Here is a 20,229-nt window from a genome sequence, read left to right on the forward strand (position 1 = left end):
AATCATTAAAAATGGACCCTGATAATGCCATTTGTACAGAGTCACTTGTCAAAACAGATTTCAGAGTAGCAGCCATGTTATTCTGTATCCGCAAAAAGAAAAGGAGTACTTGTGGCTTAGAGACTAACAAATTTATTTGAGCATAAGCTTTCGTGAGCTATAGCTCACTTCATCAGATACATACAGTGGCAAATACAGTGGGGAGATTTTATATACACAGAGAACATGAAACAATGGGTGTTACCATACACACTGTAACAAGAGCGATCAGGTGAGGTAAGCTATTACCAGCAGGAGAGCGGCAGGGGGATGGGGTGGTGGTGGAAAAAAACCTTTTGTAGTGATAATCAAGGTGGGCCATTTCCAGCAGTTGACAAGAATATGTGAGGAACAGTTGTGGGGGAGAGGGGAGATAAACTTGGAGAAATCGTTTTACTTTGTGTAATGACCCATCCACTCCCAGTCTCTATTCAAGCCTAAATTAATTGTATCCAGTTTGCAAATTAATTCCAATTCAGCAGTCTCTCGTTGGAGTCTGTTTTTGAAGTTTTTTTGTTGAAGAATTGCCACTCTTAGGTCTGTAATCGAGTGACCAAAGAGACTGAAGTGTTCTCCGACTGGTTTTTGAATGTTTTAATTCTTGACGTCTGATTTGTGTCCATTTATTCTTTTACGTAGAGACTATCCAGTTTGGCCAATGTACATGGCAGGGGGGCATTGCTGGCACATGATGACATATATCACACTGGTAGATGTGCAGGTGAACGAGCCTCTGATAGCGTGGCTGATGTGATTAGGTCCTATGATGGTGTCCCCTGAATAGACATGTGGACACAGCTGGCAATGGGCTTTTTTGCAAGGATAGGTTCCTGGGTTAGCGGTTCTGTTGTGTGGTGTGGTTGCTGGTGAGTATTTGCTTCAGGTTGGGGGGCTGTCTGTAAGCAAGGACTGGCCTGTCTCTCAAGATCTGTGAGTGTGATGAGTCGTCCTTCAGGATAGGTTGTAGATCCTTGATGATGCGTTGGAGAGGTTTTAGTTGGGGGCTGAAGGTGATGGCTAGTGGCGTTCTGTTATTTTCTTTGTTGGGCCTGTCCTGTAGTAGGTAACTTCTGGGTACTCTTCTGGCTCTGTCAATCTGTTTCTTCACTTCAGCAGGTGGGTACTGTAGTTGTAAGAACACTAGATAGAGATCTTGTAGGTGTTTGTCTCTGTCTGAGGGGTTGGAGCAAATGTGGTTGTACCGTAGAGCTTGGCTGTAGAGCTATTAATGTAGATCAGTCTCCTATAGAGAAGTACCTTGATGTCACTGTACTTTCCTCATTTTAAAACACATAGTATAAGCAAGCACAGCAGTAAGGGTAATATCTCTTTTTCTTTGATGCAGATATATTTCATAAAGTTTGTAGTGAAAAGCACACATCTAGAATTAACATTTAACTGAGCTGAAGCCGTCTGATTTCTATATCTTGAGTTTATTTCTCATGAAAGGATTTTACATTGTGTTTCTGTTGAACAAAATGTAAATACTATGAATGATTTCCCAAACTGTTTTCCTTCGTACACTGTGACTAGAACAAAGAGCTAAAAAGTTGGTAATTTCTGCAGCCAATCAGACTGATTAATGGAAAAAACAGTTTATAAAGTAACAAATTTGTGGACACTGAAGATCTGCATGGTTGTAAGTGTTGCACATTATGGCTACTCAGAACTTATCTCAGATAGCAAAAATAGAACTTAGATCTATCTAGATGAAGGGCAGGTCCTTATTAGAGTTAGAGGAGACTCTCCCTGAAGTGTTAGCAGTATAGTTGCTATGACATCCAATAGAGGGCAGTGGTACAACTACACAGCTTATCACAGAATTTGTAGCTAAATCTACAGAAGGAATGTACCTTATAAATTTTATTAATTTTAGTGTCAGTGATGCTAACTAATGTATATAAAAGAAAAATACTTCATTGCAGGCTAATTTAAATCACATCCATAAGATTAAAACCGGAGACTACAGATATGACTTAATACAATTCACTACTGCTTTAAAACATTGTTTGAAATGTACTTCAACAGTAGCAAATGACAATGAGTTATATATTTTCATCTCATCTTTGTCCTACCAAAATTAAACATACAAACTATCTGATGTACCTGTTACATATGATGATTTATTATTTTATGATAAAGAACTGGTAAAAGTTATTTTAAATTCAAATTTTAAATTGTAGAATTAGAGCAACTAGCACAGTTTAGACAGACCACAGAAGCAAGTATGTCTCAGAAACTATTTTTAACAAACTTCAAAACCAGTCTTCCTTTAAATGATCATATGCATATTTGACAAAAACAACATTTTAGAGGGTTAAGATATCAAAATCCCAGACCAAAAAATTAATTGAAATAAATCTGTTACTTAGAAATTCATGTTTAGAAAATAATGCCATATGACTAGGCTTCAAAGGATTTTTTCCAGCAAATGCCAATTTCATGATACACACACAAATCAACAAAAATATTTCCAGTGATAATTGAAATTTACAGGTAGGCAAAGACAGACAAATGCTGCTTGAGAACTTTAAGGATATTTACTTTGTATATTTTGATGTGATGTTGACCGTTCATATTTTAATGGTTATAAAACTTTAACTTTTTGAATCTCAATGTCTATCATTAAATAATTATTGTCTGATCGCCCCCATAATTTCCCACAACTGCAAACATTTAAATAGATAAAAATAAAAAAGTTCAAACCCCATAATTTTGCACAACTGTTATATTTTTTAAATGCTTACAAATAAACATCAATATTATGTTTATTGGAAGGACATAACTAGTGGGGTCCTGCAGGGATCAGTGCTGGGTCTGGTTCTGTTCAATATCTTCATCAACGATTTAGATAACGGCATAGAGAGTATACTTATAAAGTTTGCAGATGATACGACAAAGCTGAGAGGGGTTGCAAGTGCTTTGGAGGATAGGATTAAAATTTAAAATGATCTGGACAAACTGGAGAATGGCCTGAAGTAAACAGGATGAAATTCAAGAAGGACAAATGCAAAGTACTCCATTTAGGAAGGAACAATCAATTGCACACATACAAAATGGGAAATGACTTCCTAGAAAGGAGTATTGCGGAAAGGGATTTGGGGGTCATAGTGGACCAGAAGCTAAGTATGTTGCAAAAAAGGTGAACATCACTCTGGGATGTATTAGCAAGAGTGTTGTAAGCAAGACATGAGAAGTAATTCTTCTGCTCTACTCTGTGCTGATTAAGCATCATTTGGAGTATTGTGTCGAGTTCTGGGCACCACATTTCAAGAAGGATATGGACAAATTGGAGAGTGTCCAGAGAAGAAAAACAAAAATAATTAAAGGTCCAGAAAACCTTTAATATAGGAGCAAAGATTGAAAAAATTGGGTTTGTTTAGTCTGGAGAAGAGAAGACTGAGAGGGGACATGATAACAGTTTTCAAGTAGGTAAACGGTTGCTACAAGGAGGAGGGAGAAGAATTGTTGTTTTTAACCTCTGAGGATAGGACAAGAAGCAATGGGCTTAAATTGCAGCAAGGGATATTTAGGTTAGACATTAGGAAAAACTTCCTATCTGTCAGGGTGGTTAAGCACGGGAATAAATTGCCTCAGGAGGTTGTGGAATTTCCATCATTGGAGATTTTTAAGAGCAGGTTAGACGAACACTTGTCAGGAATGGTCTAGATAATACTTAGTCCTGCCAGGAGTGCAGGGGACTGGACTAGATGATTTCTCAAGGTCCCTTCCAGTCCTATGATTCTATGATTATTCATAGAAATTATAAACAAATATAAATCTCATTCTATCAAACAGACATAGGATATGCTAATTAAGTTGTGGTTGTGAAAAATGCCAAAGGAATTCTGAACCACCGATGTTAAATGCTGTTCAAAGGGTCAGCTTCATTAAATATTGATTTGATATTAGCATAGAATTTTAAGTAACAATTCATTTTGTGAATCCAGAATTGCTTTAACTTAGAAAGCAAGGAATCCTTGAATGACTTCAAACAAAGCTGTGCTTCCCTACATAAGCTAACGATCTGGCCCCTTCTCTCTTTTTTGGTAAACTGGCGGTATGTCTACACTACGAAATTAGGTCGATTTTATAGAAGTTGATCTTTAGAAAGCGATTTTATACAGTCAATTTTATATGTCCACACTAAACGCAGTAGGTTGATGGAGTGCGTTCTCAATACCGTGGCTAGCATCGACTCATGGAGTGGTGCAATGTGGGTAGCTATCCCATAGTCCCCGCTGCCCATTGGCATTCTGGGTTAAGCTCCCAATGCCTGATGGGGTGGTTTTGAGTATATGTCGTCAGTCTCCCCTCCCTTCTTCCCTCCTTGAAAGCAATGGCAAACAATCATTTCGCACCTTTTTTCCTGGATTACCCATGCAGATGCCATAGCACGGCAAGCATCGAGCCCAAACAGCTCACCGCGACTGTTGTGAGCATTGTAAACACCTCGCACATTATCCTGCAGTATGTGCAGAACCTGGCTAGGAGACGCCAGCACGAGGACGATTGTGAGGAGAAGCTGGACACAGACATTCTTGAAAGCATGGACTGTGGCAATTGGGACATCATGGTGGCAGTGGGGCAGGTTGATACAGTGGAACGCCGATTCTGGGCCTGGCAAACAAGCACAGACTGGTGGGACCGCATAGTTGCGGGTTTGGGATGATTCCCAGTGGCTGTGAAACTTTCGCATGCGTAAGGCCACTTTCCTTGAACTTTGTGAGTTGCTTTCCCCTGCCCTGAAGTGCAGGAATACCAAGATGAGACCTGCCCTGACAGTTGAGAAGCAAGTGGTGATAGCCCTGTGGAAGCTTGCAACGCCTGACTGCTAACGGTCAGTCAGGAATCAATTTGGAGTGGGCAAATCTACTGTGGGGGCTGCTGTGATCCAAGTAGCCAAGGCAATCAGTGACCTTCTGCTAGCAAGGGTATTGACTCTGGGAAATGTGCAGGTCATAGTGGATGGCTTTGCTTCAATGGGGTTCCCTAACTGTGGTGGGGCAACAGACAGAACGCATATCCCTATCTTGGCACCAGACCATCTTGCCAACCAGTACGTAAACCGCAAGGGGTACTCCTCAATGGTGCTGCAAGCACTGGTGGATCACAAGGGATGTTTCACCGACATCAACGTGGGATGGCCGGGAAAGGTGCATGACGCTCACCTCTTTAGGAACTCTGGGCCGTTTGAGCAGTTGCAAGAAGGGACTTACTTCCCAGACTAGAAAAGTACCACTGGGGATGCGGAAATGTCAATAGTTATCCTTGGGGACCCAGCCTACCCCTTGCTCATGAAGCCGTACACAAGCAGCCTGGACAGCAGTAAGGAGCAGTTCAACTATAGGCTGAGCAAGTGCAGAATGGTGGTAAAATGTGCCTTTGGATGTTTAAAAGCTCACTGGCACTGTTTGCGGACTAGGTTAGACCTCAGTGCAACCAATATTCCCATTGTTATTGCTGCTTGCTGTGTGGTCCATAATACCTGTGAGAGTAAGGGGGAGACATTTATGGAGGGGTGGGAGGTGGAGGCAAATTGCCTGGTGGCCAGTTTTGAACAGCCAGACACCAGGGCGATTAGAAGAGCACAGCTAGGCATGCTTTGCATCAGAGAGGCTTTGAAAACCAGTTTCATGACTGGCCAGGCTACAGTGTGACAGTTGTGTGTGTTTCTCCTTGCTGCAAATCCACCCCTTTGTTGAATTTACTTCCCTGTAAGCCAATCCTCCTACCCCCTTCGACCACAGCTGGCAAAGAAAATAAAGTCCCTATTGTTTTGAATTCATGCATTTTTTTTTTTTTTTAAATAAATAAAGGGAGATCACTGACAATGTAGTTCGGGTGGGGTGCAGGAGGAGGAAAGGACAAGGCCACATTGCTTATTGTAGCCACACTACAAATCAAATCTGTTTGAATGACAGCCTTCTGTTGCTTTGTTGCTTGGGCCATCCTCTGGAATGGAGTGGCTGGGTGCCCAGAGCCTCCCCACCGCGTTCTTGGGCGTCAGGGTGAGGAGGATATGGAACCTGGGGAGGAGAGCAGGCAGTTATACAATGGATGCAACGGCAGTCTGTGCTCTTGTTGCCTTTCCTGCAGCTCCACCAGATGCCTGATCATGTCCGTTTGCTCCCCCATTAGCCTCAGCAGCTCCTCCTGCCTGTTCTGATCACACTCACTGAATGCTTTCCTGGCCTGTAACCTTTTGGGTGACTCAGTTGTGACTTATTTAAATAACAAATTTTGGATACTGCAATTAGTGAATTGATTTATCTATGATAAGCAAACAGGATTCCCTTTATGTTTACTACTTGGGCAAATAAAAATATATGCAATACAAATAAAAAATTAATAAGGTATATGGCCATCATCACCCAGACCATTTTGCTTGCAGGTTATATCATTTCTCTGCCCCTCCCTTATTGGTATGACGACAATATAAATAATAATTGCAACCTTAACATTCTTAATATAGCTTTTTGTGTGTAAAGTCAAGCACTCAAAAGTTAAGAAATACCAGAAGCGGATCATGCCCAAGGAATTAATCAGATTTGTCTAGTGAATGTATTGTCTGTAAGACCTTTGCCCCATTTCTTGCAGAAGTTGGAAGAACTGATAATGGCCAATGCCACATGCTTCTGAGAGTTGGAAATATAGGGACACTGTGAACATACGGTTGTGCCCCTGACCATCTTGGCCATTAGCCATGCATGAACCTATGCTTCATGAATTTACCTAATTCTTTTTTGAACCCATTTATATACATCCTATGTGATCATGTAACTAAAGATAATCATAACGCACATGCACAGGGGTGTTGAATTAAGGTTGCACAGACAACCTTATGTGGTCCAGCATAGTTTGAACATTTTGCCAATGGTTGTCACAGTATTTGCTGACCACAGAGTAATGAATGTTGATATTCAGAAATCTTGGATTCAGTTCCAGGTTCAGTAGGGGAGTAGGCTCTAGTGGCTATAATTCTTCTGTCACAGTGCCCCCGTGGTTTCTGTTCCCCCCCTCCTACCTAGGACTTCAGCCCCCAGCACTCACCTATAGCACCCCTCACTCCTGCCCCCATACTCTGGTTTGTGGCCCACTCCCTACTCTTATCCACCACCACCCTCCTCCTCCCAAGCTATCTGTATCTGTCCCAGCTCAGCTTCAGTTCTTTCCTCTACACCTTTATCCCTTTTCTTCCCCTTCACCCAGCTACTGTCTCCCTCCATTTGCCCCATCCCATAACTCCTGAAATCTCTTCCCCTGCTATTTCCTATCCCTCTCCCCTTTCACCTTCACCCCTCACATTCCAGTAAGGTGGCTTCCTTCTTTTCCTCCACATTGCCTTGGCACCACAGCACATGAGAGTCCATCTCCCTGCTCTCAGTTCTTGTGCCTAATGCCACAATGGCCTCAGGCAGCCAGGAAAAGCAATTGTAGGAAAGGTCTGCTCAGACCCTGGAGCCTCAGGCTGACAGGTGGTCCTTTTGGATAATATTGCTGCCAAACTCTAACAAGCCTCTACTGATCATGTGCCAACTGAGATTTTTTTCATAGGCCTATAACTTGGCTAAAATTGGGAAGATTTTCATAGGGACGATAAAAGGCCCATCTCTGAAACTAGAATGAGCTCCCTGCAAAATTTCAACTCCCAGCTGCAAAGGATGTATGTGCTTCAGCTTCTGAAATCATGGTAAGAATTTTTTTTAAATGGACAAAATATAGTATTTTCCTTAATTCTGTTCTCAGAAACAGCTGAAGCATTTTATATGAAATTTTTAAAAAATTCAGTGTGAGCCAGACTGGCATGGGAAATTTGGGCCTGAATGGTTAAAGTTTGGCAAACTGAAAAGCTTTTACAATAGAAAGTGTTAGACAACCTTAACTACCAACTCCACCAATAATAAATAAAATGAAATGAAATAAAATAATAGAGTTCCTGTTTTAGCACTTTCAAAGAACCAGGCCTGACATCTTAGTGGGCGAGGTGCTTTCACAGAGTAAAAGTTAGTTAGTTAGGATCCCCAATCAGGTGCAGCCAGAGAAATTGCCCTTGAAATTGTGAAAGTGATGAACGGAACAATATGTATTTATTGTTTCCTTCATAACTTTGTTTTTCCCCAACAGAACTGTTTTGTTGGCCTTTTTTTTTGGTCTTCATTTTAAGTTTTGTGAAATAAAATTAAAACATGTTTACTCCTCTGTTGCTTTAATTCTCAAAGTAGTATTTTTAACTTAAATGTATATATTGCTAAAATTCTACTACTAATTAATTGTATCTACAATTATCTTAATTTCATTAAATTGTATTTTTATTTTACGTGGAATTGTCTGGTATCCAAAACACTAATTCAGATTTGTGACACGCCCTTTCCTACTTACAATACAGGAACTCCTCACTTAAAGTCAGTTTCAGAGGAGCAGCCGTGTTAGTCTGTATCCGCAAAAAAGAAAAGGAGTACTTGTGGCACCTTAGACTCTAACAAATTTATTTGAGCATAAACTTTCGTGAGCTACAGCTCACTTCATCGGATGCAACTTAAAAGTCTTAACTTAAAGTTGTCTGGGTTAAGTTGCTGATCAGTTAGGGAACATGCTCGTTTAAAGTTGTGCAATGCTCCCTTCTAAAGTCCCGCCTGATTTGTCCACTGCTTGCAAAAAGAGCAGCCCATTGCAGCTAGCTGGTGGGTGGCTGGAACCAGGGTGGACAGGCAGCCCCCTTATAAGCTCCCCCAAGTTCCCTGTGCAGCAGCTGCCCAGCAGGCTATCAATTGCCAGCAGTTCAGCTGTCCCTCTCCCCACTGCCATGTGCTGCTCCTGCCCTCTCTGCCTTGGAGCTGCTCCCCAAGACTCTTGCTTGCTGTGGTGGGGGGAGGGGAAGAAGAGAGGGGCCTAATATCAGGGTGTCCCCCTGCTCCTGCACCCCGCTTACCCCATCTTCCGTAGAGCAGGGGAAGGGAGGACAGGGATGGAGGGAGCTGCTGCCTTAGACAGCAACTGCAGCCAGGTCTCAGCTTGCTGCCTGAGTAAGACCAGGGACTTGAATATCTTGGTATCCCACAGACTAGATGAGTGCCCTAATGACAACACTATTGGTTATACTGGGATGGGTCTTTTCCATTGGAGCTATTCCACTTTGTAATAATTAAATGCTCGTTGGCCGAGAGACAGAGAAATTAGCTTTGTTGCCCAGCGGTTATGCAACTCATTTGAGAGGTGAGAGACCAGTATCAGATCGCCAATGGGGCCATATCCACAAACAAAGGTGGCCCTGGTGCCCGGACCATCACTCCGCCCCAAGCCCCCGCCTCCACTTGGCCTCTCCACCGATCCCCCCATGTGAGCAGCAAGCGGGGCCGTAGGGTGAAAAGGCTGAGTGGGGGCGGGGCCTTGGGGCAGAGAATGGGTACAGTGCAGGTGCCAGGGCCCACACAAGGTTAATCTGGCTCTGTGGAAGACCCAGAGTTTTTAGACAAATTGCAACACTACGTTCCAGTGAAGATATTGTGCTCGGGGTGCATGGTAACTAGCAATATCGATTTGTAAACTTGATGAAGAGTAGCTCTTTCTGAAAATAAAACTAATTTTGTTATATCTTTGTCCTTTGGAGTTGTTTTCAGTGGCCCTGGCTCTCTGGATTATTCAGGTACAGCGGCTACTAACAAGATACTTGGACTGGGTGTGTGTAGAAATGTTTGAAACCAGTTAAGGTACTTGATAGCTCCTGGCTGTGTTCTTTGAAGTAGGAGCCACAGATGATGGGGTTTGCCAAAGAGATCTTACTGGCTCTAAAACCCCTCGTTAATTGGCATGGACAATTTTCCAGGCATCGACATGCATAAGTAGTCAACGAGCTTGTGGGATTTTTTCTCTGCTACCTCCATAAGTACCTCAAGAGTGTCTGCCATTCAGCACAGAAGTTCTATAGAGGACATCACCAGTTGTCCTACTGTTAATACCAATGTACCACGTGAAGTATGGAGCTCCATGTGGGACAGTGCTTTTGCTCGGTGACTAGGCTCTCTGAGGATGTCAAAAGGACCTGATCTGGGCTGTGAACAACCCTTTGGTTGAGTACCTTGAGGAAATCTATCCCTCTTTTTACTAGATCACAGAGAGCATGATCTACACCTGTGCACACTGTGGGAAAGGTGTTTCTCTCTATCCTTTCCAGATGACTAAGTAGAGGCAGACTTACCCACTCTCTGTTGGTCTCAGGAAGTGATGTGTTCTTTGAAGACTGAGCTCAGAGTTGAGCCACTGCTCACAGGTGCATGCAGGGAAGAAGCCTGATAGGACCCTTTTCCTCTCCCGCTTTGAGGAAGCTTTCATTGATCACTCCAGGAGAAATAGCCTAAGGTGAGACTTTTTCACTTTCTGCATCCTCTTAGCATGGTATGGCAGATGGAGCCAAATACTGAATATGTGGCCCTCTCCAAGGCAAACAGGGCACTTCTGGATGCCTGTTGTTCAGAGGAATAGCTGCATCACAAGAGGAGCGTTCAGCCATCTCAGCTAGCTTCAAGTACCAGGGAATTCCATAACACTAAAAGTTCTTTTTTTTTTTTTTAATAGAGCCAATGGACATGAAAAAAATATGAAAAACTACACTCAGCACTATACTAACTACATAGACAAAAAGGATTTAAGTTGCACAGTGTGAAAGAGAACTGGACACTGCCAAGGGTTCTGTCTTGGAACCAGGGATGGTGAAAAGGAACTGAGGGAAGGTTGGGCCTACTCTACCCTTTATACCCTTGGATAGGGGGTACGAAGGCACCGACTGCACGGGCATGACCACAGCAGACATTGCTAGCCAAATAAATAAATCTCATACACATGGGGCACATGGGTACCAAAAGCAGAAAATGTGTGGATAGTTACCTGAGGATGATTATACTTTGCAATTTCTCTGAAGCCAATGGTTTCTAATGGTGATATACTGACAGAAGTGGCCATTTTGCTAGTTACCAGACCTGTTAGCACCTTTGCATAGTGTATGAGCTCTCTTCCACTATGCTCTTCACTGGCACTAATAGGGCACTGACATGTTACTATGGGATAATTCTAAGAGACAGATTTCAGCATAGAGACTCAGACTGAAATCCTGGCCCTACTGAAGTCAATGGAAAAATTCTCATTGACTTCATTGGAGCCACGAAGCAAGTACAGACAGGTAACAGCATACTAATCAGAGGATGCATTTTTGTACAAGCGTATCTCAAATGTAGTCTCCCTTTATACTCAGCTATGATTTTACTGTCCCCCAAATTATTTTATACAGTTAATGAAAATATAAAAATGAAATATCTTGACTTTCTATTATAAAAGAAATGGTATAAATAGTCAAAGTAGCCTCAGCCTGACCTCTTTCTGTATACACAATATTTTACACACTTAATTCTGCACATTCAATGCAAACCCAAGTGTTCTCGGATTTAAAAATAGTTCTTAGCAAAAAGCAGTTCAAAAGATCAATGATTATTTGTTTTCACTCAGATCTCATGTAAAAGTGGGTTTAAAAAAAAAAATCAATGTAAAAGTCACTAATGCCCTGACTTGTGTTTTATTTCATTATGGTGCTTTGAAAAAAGACCTTTAAGTTTAGTTTGCATTTCAGCATGATGCAGTGCACACAAGTATGTTTTCCCTTCATCTTCTCCATATAAACATTCACCACCTTTGGACTTGTAATTGTTATGTACTGTAGATATCATCTGGGTCAAGAGCTATAATTGCTATTGAAAATGTATTCAAATTTTCAGAAATTAATATGTTAATATTCCTTTAAGTGAGCTCTCTAGTAATTTATGACAAACAATGAATATTCAAGCTCATATAGAGGAAACATCAAAGGCTGATAGCATCACATCAGGTTAGCAATGAAAAGCAAACCTAAAAGTTGCTAATATTCACACACTATGCCCATTTCTATATTAACTGAGCGTAAGACTGTTTAGAGAAAGCCTTTTTGCATCTAGACTGAAGTAACTCTATGCATTTAGAAATTTTAAATGTTTAATTATGTTTCTTGGTGAATTTGTTTTAAACTTTAATTAAACTGTGGCTAGTCTGCCAACCTTATCCTTTTTAATGAATTTGTTCTTCAGGTGTAGGTTTCCAAATTCTCACTGTTCTAGCTATGACCATGTAAAATTTGGCATTTTACATTGAAATAAAGAAAAAAAAAAATCTGTAAAACCTTTAGGCTACGTCTACATTACCAGCCTTACAGCGTCACAGTTGTGCCTCTGTAAGGTCTCCTGACCGCTCTATGCCGGTGGGAGACAGCTTTCCCACCAGCATAATTAAACACTCCCAATGAGTGGCAGTAGCTATGTCAGCTGCAGATGCTCTCCCACCATCATAGCGCTGCCCACACCAGCACCTTTTGTTGGTGAAACTTGTGTCGGTCAGGGGTATATTTTTTTGGTGTAGACAAAGCCTCAGTTTATCAGAATAATTCCAGTTGCTCATACTCTGCAGTAACCTCATACTCACAGTCCATTGTAATTTTGACTTTGACTTCAACAGGAGTGGGAACAAATCCATTGTGGATCTCAAATGTATATAAATTAAAATGGAAAGGAGCTTGGCATACTCATGAAGTCAGTCTTCAACAGGCTGAGAGAAGCCAGTGTGAATACATTAGCAACTGACCATGCACAGGATCCATAAAAGCAAAGGGAATCAAAAACAAGGACCTTGAATGTTTTAAGTAGGGTTTTATATGGTTGCCAACTCAAAGCTAAAATGTACTGATAAGATAAGATTTTTACTGAATGTTTTTTCATTGACAAAACAAATATATAATTATACATTAAATATAATTTCATATCTACTTTTTATTTCATTGTAAAATTTCTCTGTGGTTATAGGTCAATTTTTATCAAACCATTTTAAAAAGGAAAAATGTAGCTAGATAAATATACTCTATTAAATAACTTAATTTTTATTTAATTTGTTGAAATACAAAATCAATTACAACTCATTTTAAAAAAATGAAGGCCTTTATGGTTTTAAAATACACTTATATTTATAGATAATTAGCAAACTTGTCATATTTGCAGACCAGACATACAGCAATGGGATGTTAATTAAACTGGTAGCTCTGGCAGGGACATTTTGGTTAAACTACAATATGACTGATATACCTCCCTCTACATTCAGATGTTCTTATATGTATTAAAAATGAACAAACAAAAGGACTTTCCTTTCTACCTACCTCTCCCTAATCCACAACAAAGGAAGGAGAAAAATCTGTCTCACTTACCTGGAAATTTTCATTCTGGGTAGGTGGATGGGTCCATACATTCAGTAGTGATAGGTTCTTCAGTTTCCATACAGACTGCTACAAGAGGCAGAATCAGATATTTTGATTGGCTTGGCTAACTTTCCAGATAGCTCCTCTCACTGAAGAGCCCCTCCAGAAAGTCACTTCCAAAGCTTCTGTTATATCTGAATGAAACACCCCTTCTCGTATTAACAATAGCAAAAAATCTGCCCAACAACTACGAAGCAGAATTGCCCAACCTGACAAACATATAAACTGGGATAACCTTTAAGGTCATTGATAAACTGTAAGAATATGGGTATCCATCAGTTCTTCCCTAAAAAAAAACACAAACACAGTGCTATTGAGCAATCACCCCAGAGAAGAAATAAAAAAAAGGTACACAGTGGGATGAATTTATGAACCTGTTCTACCCATAACAAAAATTTGCTGGTAAGTGATACAAATTTTCTCATTCTCACTTCAGAGGATGGGTCCATAAATTTAGTAGTGATGGGATTTCTGTAGCAGTACCCCTGCCATCAAATAGTTGGGTGGGCTAAGGGTGAGCAACAGCTTGCAGAACTCGCCTGCTGAAGTCTGCTTCACCTGACTGAAGACTATCAGTCTTGTAAAATTCAGTGAACATATGCACCCAGCAAAACTGTCCATATGGTGCACTGGACCCATTTGCCCACGAGACTGCTGTTGCCTTAGCGGAATGGGCTGTAAGCCTGAAGGGGCAGGGGAGAATTATTCCTTAGCTTTACATGCCTTGGAAATTCCCTCCTGCACTGCCAACCTTCCCCCACCCCCACAATATAACTTGATGTAGAGCACCTGGAAGTTTTCTGTCCCCTAACCCTGTCGTGGATTAGAACAAACAAAGCAGAAGTTTTACTGAAGGACTTTGTTCTCTAACGCAGATCTTAATTGCCCTCCACAAGCCTAAGATGTGCCAAACCCTTTCTTTCGGATGGGCTGGATTTGGGCAAAAAGCCGGGAGCAAAATCTCCTGGGATTCGTGGTGGAAGAAAATTATTGCAGGGATGGATGAAGGGTCTGTCTGTAGTACCACCCTTTCATTATGGGGAAATACCTGCCCCCACACATGCACACAATTCTGAGGGAGGACAGAGAGGGGGTTCCTAACAATGATACCCCTCACACAGGAGTCATGACCACTAGAAACCTTAATTGTTAGGAAATATAGTGACATTTTGGAAAGAGCTTAGAAAACAGGACCTGAATACACATATAATGTTAGAAAAAATCCCATGGAGCTATGTTGTGAATGGAAGGAGGTCTGATTAAGGCAGGAGGTTTGAGGATTGTTTTTAAGTGACCTCTCAATAACCAGGGAGCGAGGTTGAGAGATGCCAGGTTGCAATGGAAGAGGTGGCCCTGTAATAGTAGATCCAGGGTGGTTCGTACTGTTGGTGGAGGGGACACAGAGATACCCGAGGTCTGAAAACCAGGGATGTCTGCACCAGTGCAGAGCGATCAGAATCTCTTTAGTCTGTTGCCCTCACATCTATTAGATGGTGTGTGTTATCTTAGGGAAAAGAGGAAATGCATATAGCAGAGCTCTTGGCCATACCTGGCAAAAGCGTCAATTCCCTTGGCCGGACAATCTCTCCTCCTGGCATAGGAGCTGCTTGTCTTGGCATTGGAGCTGGATGCACAGAGATCCCAAGCTGGTTTCCCAGAGGTCTGGGATACACAGTTGAATACCTCTGGTGGAGGCACCATACCCCCTCGCCTCTGTTTTTGCAGCTGAGCTAATCCACTGTGGCATTCAGTTTCATTTTGATACACATGGTTTTAATTGACAAAATGGTTTTCTTTGCCTAACTGAAGAAGTTTATAGCTTCCACTTGGAACAAGCTCAACTGTGTGTCCCGCCCCCATCCATTTACATATGCCATGGCAGTCATGCTGACTGTGAATAAAGTATGTGTCTGGAGTTTAAGGTGTGTGCCTGCAGGGCTAGCCAAATTGCCCACAGTTCCAAAAAAGTTTATGGTGCAGTGAGATTCTGTTTGTAACCATTGATCTTTTACCATGTGTGATCTCTCCAGCCTGTAAGCTGGTGTCTCTCAATAGTTCTGCCAGGTAGATACCGTCCATGAATCATCCAGGATGTAACGATCACCTGACGGACCTGTTATTGTGGAGGGAAGACTCACAGTGTAAGTTGAAATTGCAAATGTGAAGAGGGAAGGTAAGTAGGTAGTACTGCAGACAGTGAAATTTTGCACAGAAGAATAGGTATATGCATGAAATGAACCTGCCTAGAAGTCACAGTAAAACCTTCATGCAGGAGTGTGGACTGTGAAGGATCTTGTATGTTTGCCTGTTTCTGGAGAGAAAGGCCCTGCAGAGCACGGTGTCCAGCCAAACTCCCAGGTGTGCTATTGTCTGTGCAGTGACGAGCTGGCTTTCCTCCAGATTGATTATAAGAACGCGTTGTTGAAGGATATGTACTATCACTTGGGTATTCCCAACTGACTTCTGTAGGAAGGGGGCTATCAGAATGTCACTGAGGAAAATGGTACAAATGTACCCCTTTAACACAGGCTATTACGCCCAAGATGTGTGACTACCTGGGGTCAGTGGCCATGCCAAAATGAAGGACTTCATACGGCATGTGCAGACTGCTGTAAGCAAACTTCAGAGGCAGTCTGTGGCCAAAGGATGAGAATGTGGAGATACACCTCCTTCAGGTCCACAGAGATGAGGCTATCCCCTGGGTGATAGCCTCCATGGTGAGCATGGGCAGTGTCCATATGGAACTTGTGGAAAGAGGGAGGAGTTATCTAGAGATTTAGCCCTGCAAATCAAAAACATCCGACTCTGCTTGCTATAAGATGGAGACTGAAGAATCCATCACTACTGAATTTATGGATCCATCCCACAAAGTGAGAACAATCCATGGCTACAATTGCAGGCAGCAGCATTTCTTCATTAAAGGAGAGTTCAGTGTACAAATTAAATTTGGGAGTGGAGTGGGGAGGGAGAATGCTGTCTGGCCTTATTAAAAATACATAACTTCACATTCCATTCAAAGTTTGTAGCATTTAATTTCTTTTGCTTTGGTTCTCAACTGAAGAAAAACATTATTGCAAGTGTGTATGAGAAACTGCCATTTAAACTATTACAGTCCTTTCATATCACTGACATGACAGACCGGTAAAGACTACTGTCAGTACAATTTATCAGAGATTATAAATCTACCCATTAATTTTTGATACAGGAGAACATAATGATCCCCAAGGGAATTTTCAATCTGAAAAGCATCAAAGTGATGTGTTTTTGGAAACTCCTAATCCATAGATTGACAAAATCCACAATTTCTCTGGAGCTACAGTCTATACTAAGTCATTACCTACTTTGGGAGTTTTAACCTGTGGATTATTGATATGTTACAAAGTTAAATAGCCTCTAAAGTAAATTGTGACAATTTACATACAGTATACTTTAAAAATGTTTGATAATCCACTTAGTTACAACACAAAGGAAAATATTTAAACCTAGTAAGCAATAATATGAAGAAGACAGTTAATGAGCATTTACAATAGCCACTTTTAAACCTGAATTTCTCAGCAGTTTTGCTTTTTTCTAATACTTTGAACTCAAAAGACACTAGGCCACATGACGGAATAGAAGCTTGTATATTTTCATGTTTTAGATCAAAGCTGTCTGTGTGTGATACTGGTTCAGCACACATCCAAGACCATTATTTTAGATTATGGTCCTTTAAGGATGACTTTTTAAAGAAACCAGTATTGGAAATTTAAAATGTAATGTTTTGGATTAATATTGTTTAATGATTCTATTTCAGTAGCTCCCTCCCTGTACAGAACAGGATGAGACAGTTCCTGCCACAAAAGGGTGCAGTCTAAAGCCCTGATTCCTGCAAGTGCACTTCACAGAATCAGGGCCAAAGAGGGAAAAGTGGCATAATAAAGGTGGAGACAGAGAATCAAATATCAGTTAAATAAAAAAAAAAAAAAAATCAATTCTCCTATGCATATAAACATTGTTTTCCCCCTTGTTGGAGTATTTTGTAATGGTTACTACCTCAATTCTCGGTCCTCAGAATAGGATTCCATCCTTCACACTCAGCTCATCTTTGATTTGAAAAAATGGTTCTGCTCCTACTGGTACTTGGCTTTTGTCTTTTAGCCACCCTCCTATTATCCCTCTCTTAACTGCCTGTCCTTTGATGTTCTTTTCCATTGCCTCTTTGATTTCCAGCAGCTTCGCTGTTGAAACTAGGGGATCAAATCGATTAACATGCTGCACTATGTCCTGATCCCCTTCTCCCAACTCGCTGATGCTGGGTTTATACGCCCTGCTCAGGCTGTCAGCTAACACCAGTGATCATCCTGGACAATATCTTATCTCTACCTGATAGTGCTTCAGGTTCATCAACATGTGCTGCAATCTCTTTGGAGCACAAAGAAGGGGCTTTGCCTTGATCGTCTCTAGAGGTTTGTGGTCTGATGTCACTATTACTAGCTGATCATGGGTGAACTGATGGAAAAATTCCACTCCAAATACCACAGCCAGAAGCTCTTATTCTATTTGGGCATACCTCTGTTCAGTCTCTGACAGGGCTCTGACTGCTGGCATAAGCTACCCACTGCTCCTGCAAAAGAGCTACACCGAATACTTTCTCTGATGCATCATATTGGAGTGTCAGTGGCTCTTCTGTCTGGTAATACTTCAGAACAGGGGCATTCGTTAGCATCTGTTTCAGCATGTCAAATGCTTGTGGTTGGGGACCTGACTGGTCCCACTCAACATCCTGCCTTGTGAGTGGACAAATGGATTATTCCACTTCTGCAGCCAGGTGTGACAGAACTTGGACAGAAAATGTATCACTCCTATGAAGGGCTATACTGCTTTCGCATCCACTGCAGTTAGCATGCCTCTGGCTGCCTTTGTCTTGTTGGGATCTCCTTGCAGTTCCGCTGCTGAGAGTTCAACGTATGGTCACCTCACGCTGACTGAGTTACATTTTTTCTGGGTTGAGTTTTATATTCTTGCCCCTGCATCACTGTAGAAAACCTTGTAGTTTTCAGCTATATTTTCACTTGGCTTCTGTATCACTGCTACCTTCACGTACCAATGACGACATCATCTGCAATTATTTTCATCCCATACAGCCCTTGGGTGAGTCTTCTTTAGAATAGCTTCTGTGCTGGATTTCTGCATGTGCAACCATCTGTAGCAACCAAATGGGTGTTGCAAAGGCTGTCAGCATGCTGGATTCTTTATCCAGGGTTATGCGCCAAAAACCATTTTTCATATCACAGACAGCAAAGATTCTGCTTTGGAAAGTTCTTTCAAGATGTCTTCAATGGTGGGCAGTGAACAGTAGCATCTTGTCAATGCCTCGTTCAGTGGCTTTGGAGCTATGCAGATGTGTAATTTGCCTGATGGCTTCTTTATCATTATTATGCTGCTTTCCCAGGCTGTACTGATCTCTACAAGTACTATACCACCTCTGCTCTGCAGAGTTTTGAGCTTCCTGAGTACTGGATTACATAGTGCCACTGGAATTTTCCTTTACAGCAAGCAACAGATTGCACTGTGAAGTGTATTTCCAGTTGCAGTTTTCCTTTGAGGCATTGGCCACCTTTGAAAACATCCCTGTGTGCTTTTAAAATTATCTCCATTGTCTATGGGAACTCCCTCTTTTGCTTCTTACACTGCAGCTATAACATTCTGATGCCCCACCCTGATCAGATTCCTGGCTGGTATGGCCATATCCCCCAAGAGAGCTGTGTAATGCTCACCATCCACCACCGCAAAGTTCAATTGGTACGGTCATTTATTTAAACCCTGTGCACTGCTCTATGTGGTTGAGTTGCTTCCAGACTAACTTCATCTATTCCCTGTTCCCCTGGTATCCCCTCAATAATAGCCCATCCAGGGAACATGACCCAAGTTTCACTGATCATGATACACCGTCCTCCACACAGTTTTATTTTCAACAAATACAGCCACACGCACACTACTGAACCATGTGCCATAGCCATGGCACTTGCCTGTACCTCCATGATTCATTCATCAAACTGCATGAGACTCATGTGAACCTCTGCATGCTGCAATGCCCTATGGTCATGACACTTTACACTAATTCCACTATGTAACCCACATGCACCCCACATTCCCGATTTGCTGACCCTTGATTGCATCAAGAGACTCATACACCATGTCACCTGACCTCAATACCATGATGCTCTCCCATACACTCTTCACCAAAACTACTCAGGTACATTTTACCACACAGTTATAACACATGGCCCAAGCCAGTTATCCCCACACAATTCAGGTGCATAATACCTTCTTCAATGATGCACTCCGTGAACCCCCTCTGCTCCCTTTGCCCCATGGCTTGATGTACCCCCATGCCGTCAGCCCCCTTTACACCATGATGCACCGCCATCCCCATTATATGCCCTCAGTGCCCTCTGGTATACCCACACAGTCCCTATGGTGCACCCCCATGGCTGCTTGCCCTATTTATTACATGACACACTTCCCTTCTGTTCCCTGTAATGCAACACATACCTAACAATTGTCCACCAACCCTATACAATCCATAATCCCATGATACTCCCCCATATTGCCTTGCACAGGCTACAGCATAGTCCTTGTCCAATTATCATGTGAGTTAGGGTGCCCTGCCCAGGGGGTGGCAGGGGAGTCAGTGCACCCTTCTTTGGAGATGGAAGGTTGAGCTCCCTGTGAGAGATTCCTTCCCATCCCAGTGCACTCCTCAGTACAATCTCCTCTTTAGAAAAAATCAGTCACATGTCTGCTTTTGAATGATCACATTCCATCTCAATTTCCAGGTGGAGTGGTTTAGTTCTGGTCATGTTAATATGGAGTTACGTGGCTAA

General features: G+C 41.9%; 1 protein-coding gene across 1 annotated transcript in view; it reads right to left on the reverse strand.

The window, feature by feature from the left end:
- The window catches only part of LOC114019421 (connector enhancer of kinase suppressor of ras 2), a 456,264-nt gene that overhangs the window by 281,452 nt on the left and 154,583 nt on the right, over positions 1–20,229 (reverse strand). The window contains exon 6 of the mRNA XM_043522361.1: positions 13,313–13,390. Within this exon, the coding sequence (XP_043378296.1) occupies positions 13,313–13,390 (78 nt within the window). The remainder of the gene's footprint in view (positions 1–13,312; positions 13,391–20,229) is intronic.

This window comes from Chelonia mydas, chromosome 9 (genome assembly GCF_015237465.2).
Source record: "Chelonia mydas isolate rCheMyd1 chromosome 9, rCheMyd1.pri.v2, whole genome shotgun sequence".
Taxonomy (NCBI): Eukaryota; Metazoa; Chordata; order Testudines; family Cheloniidae; genus Chelonia; species Chelonia mydas.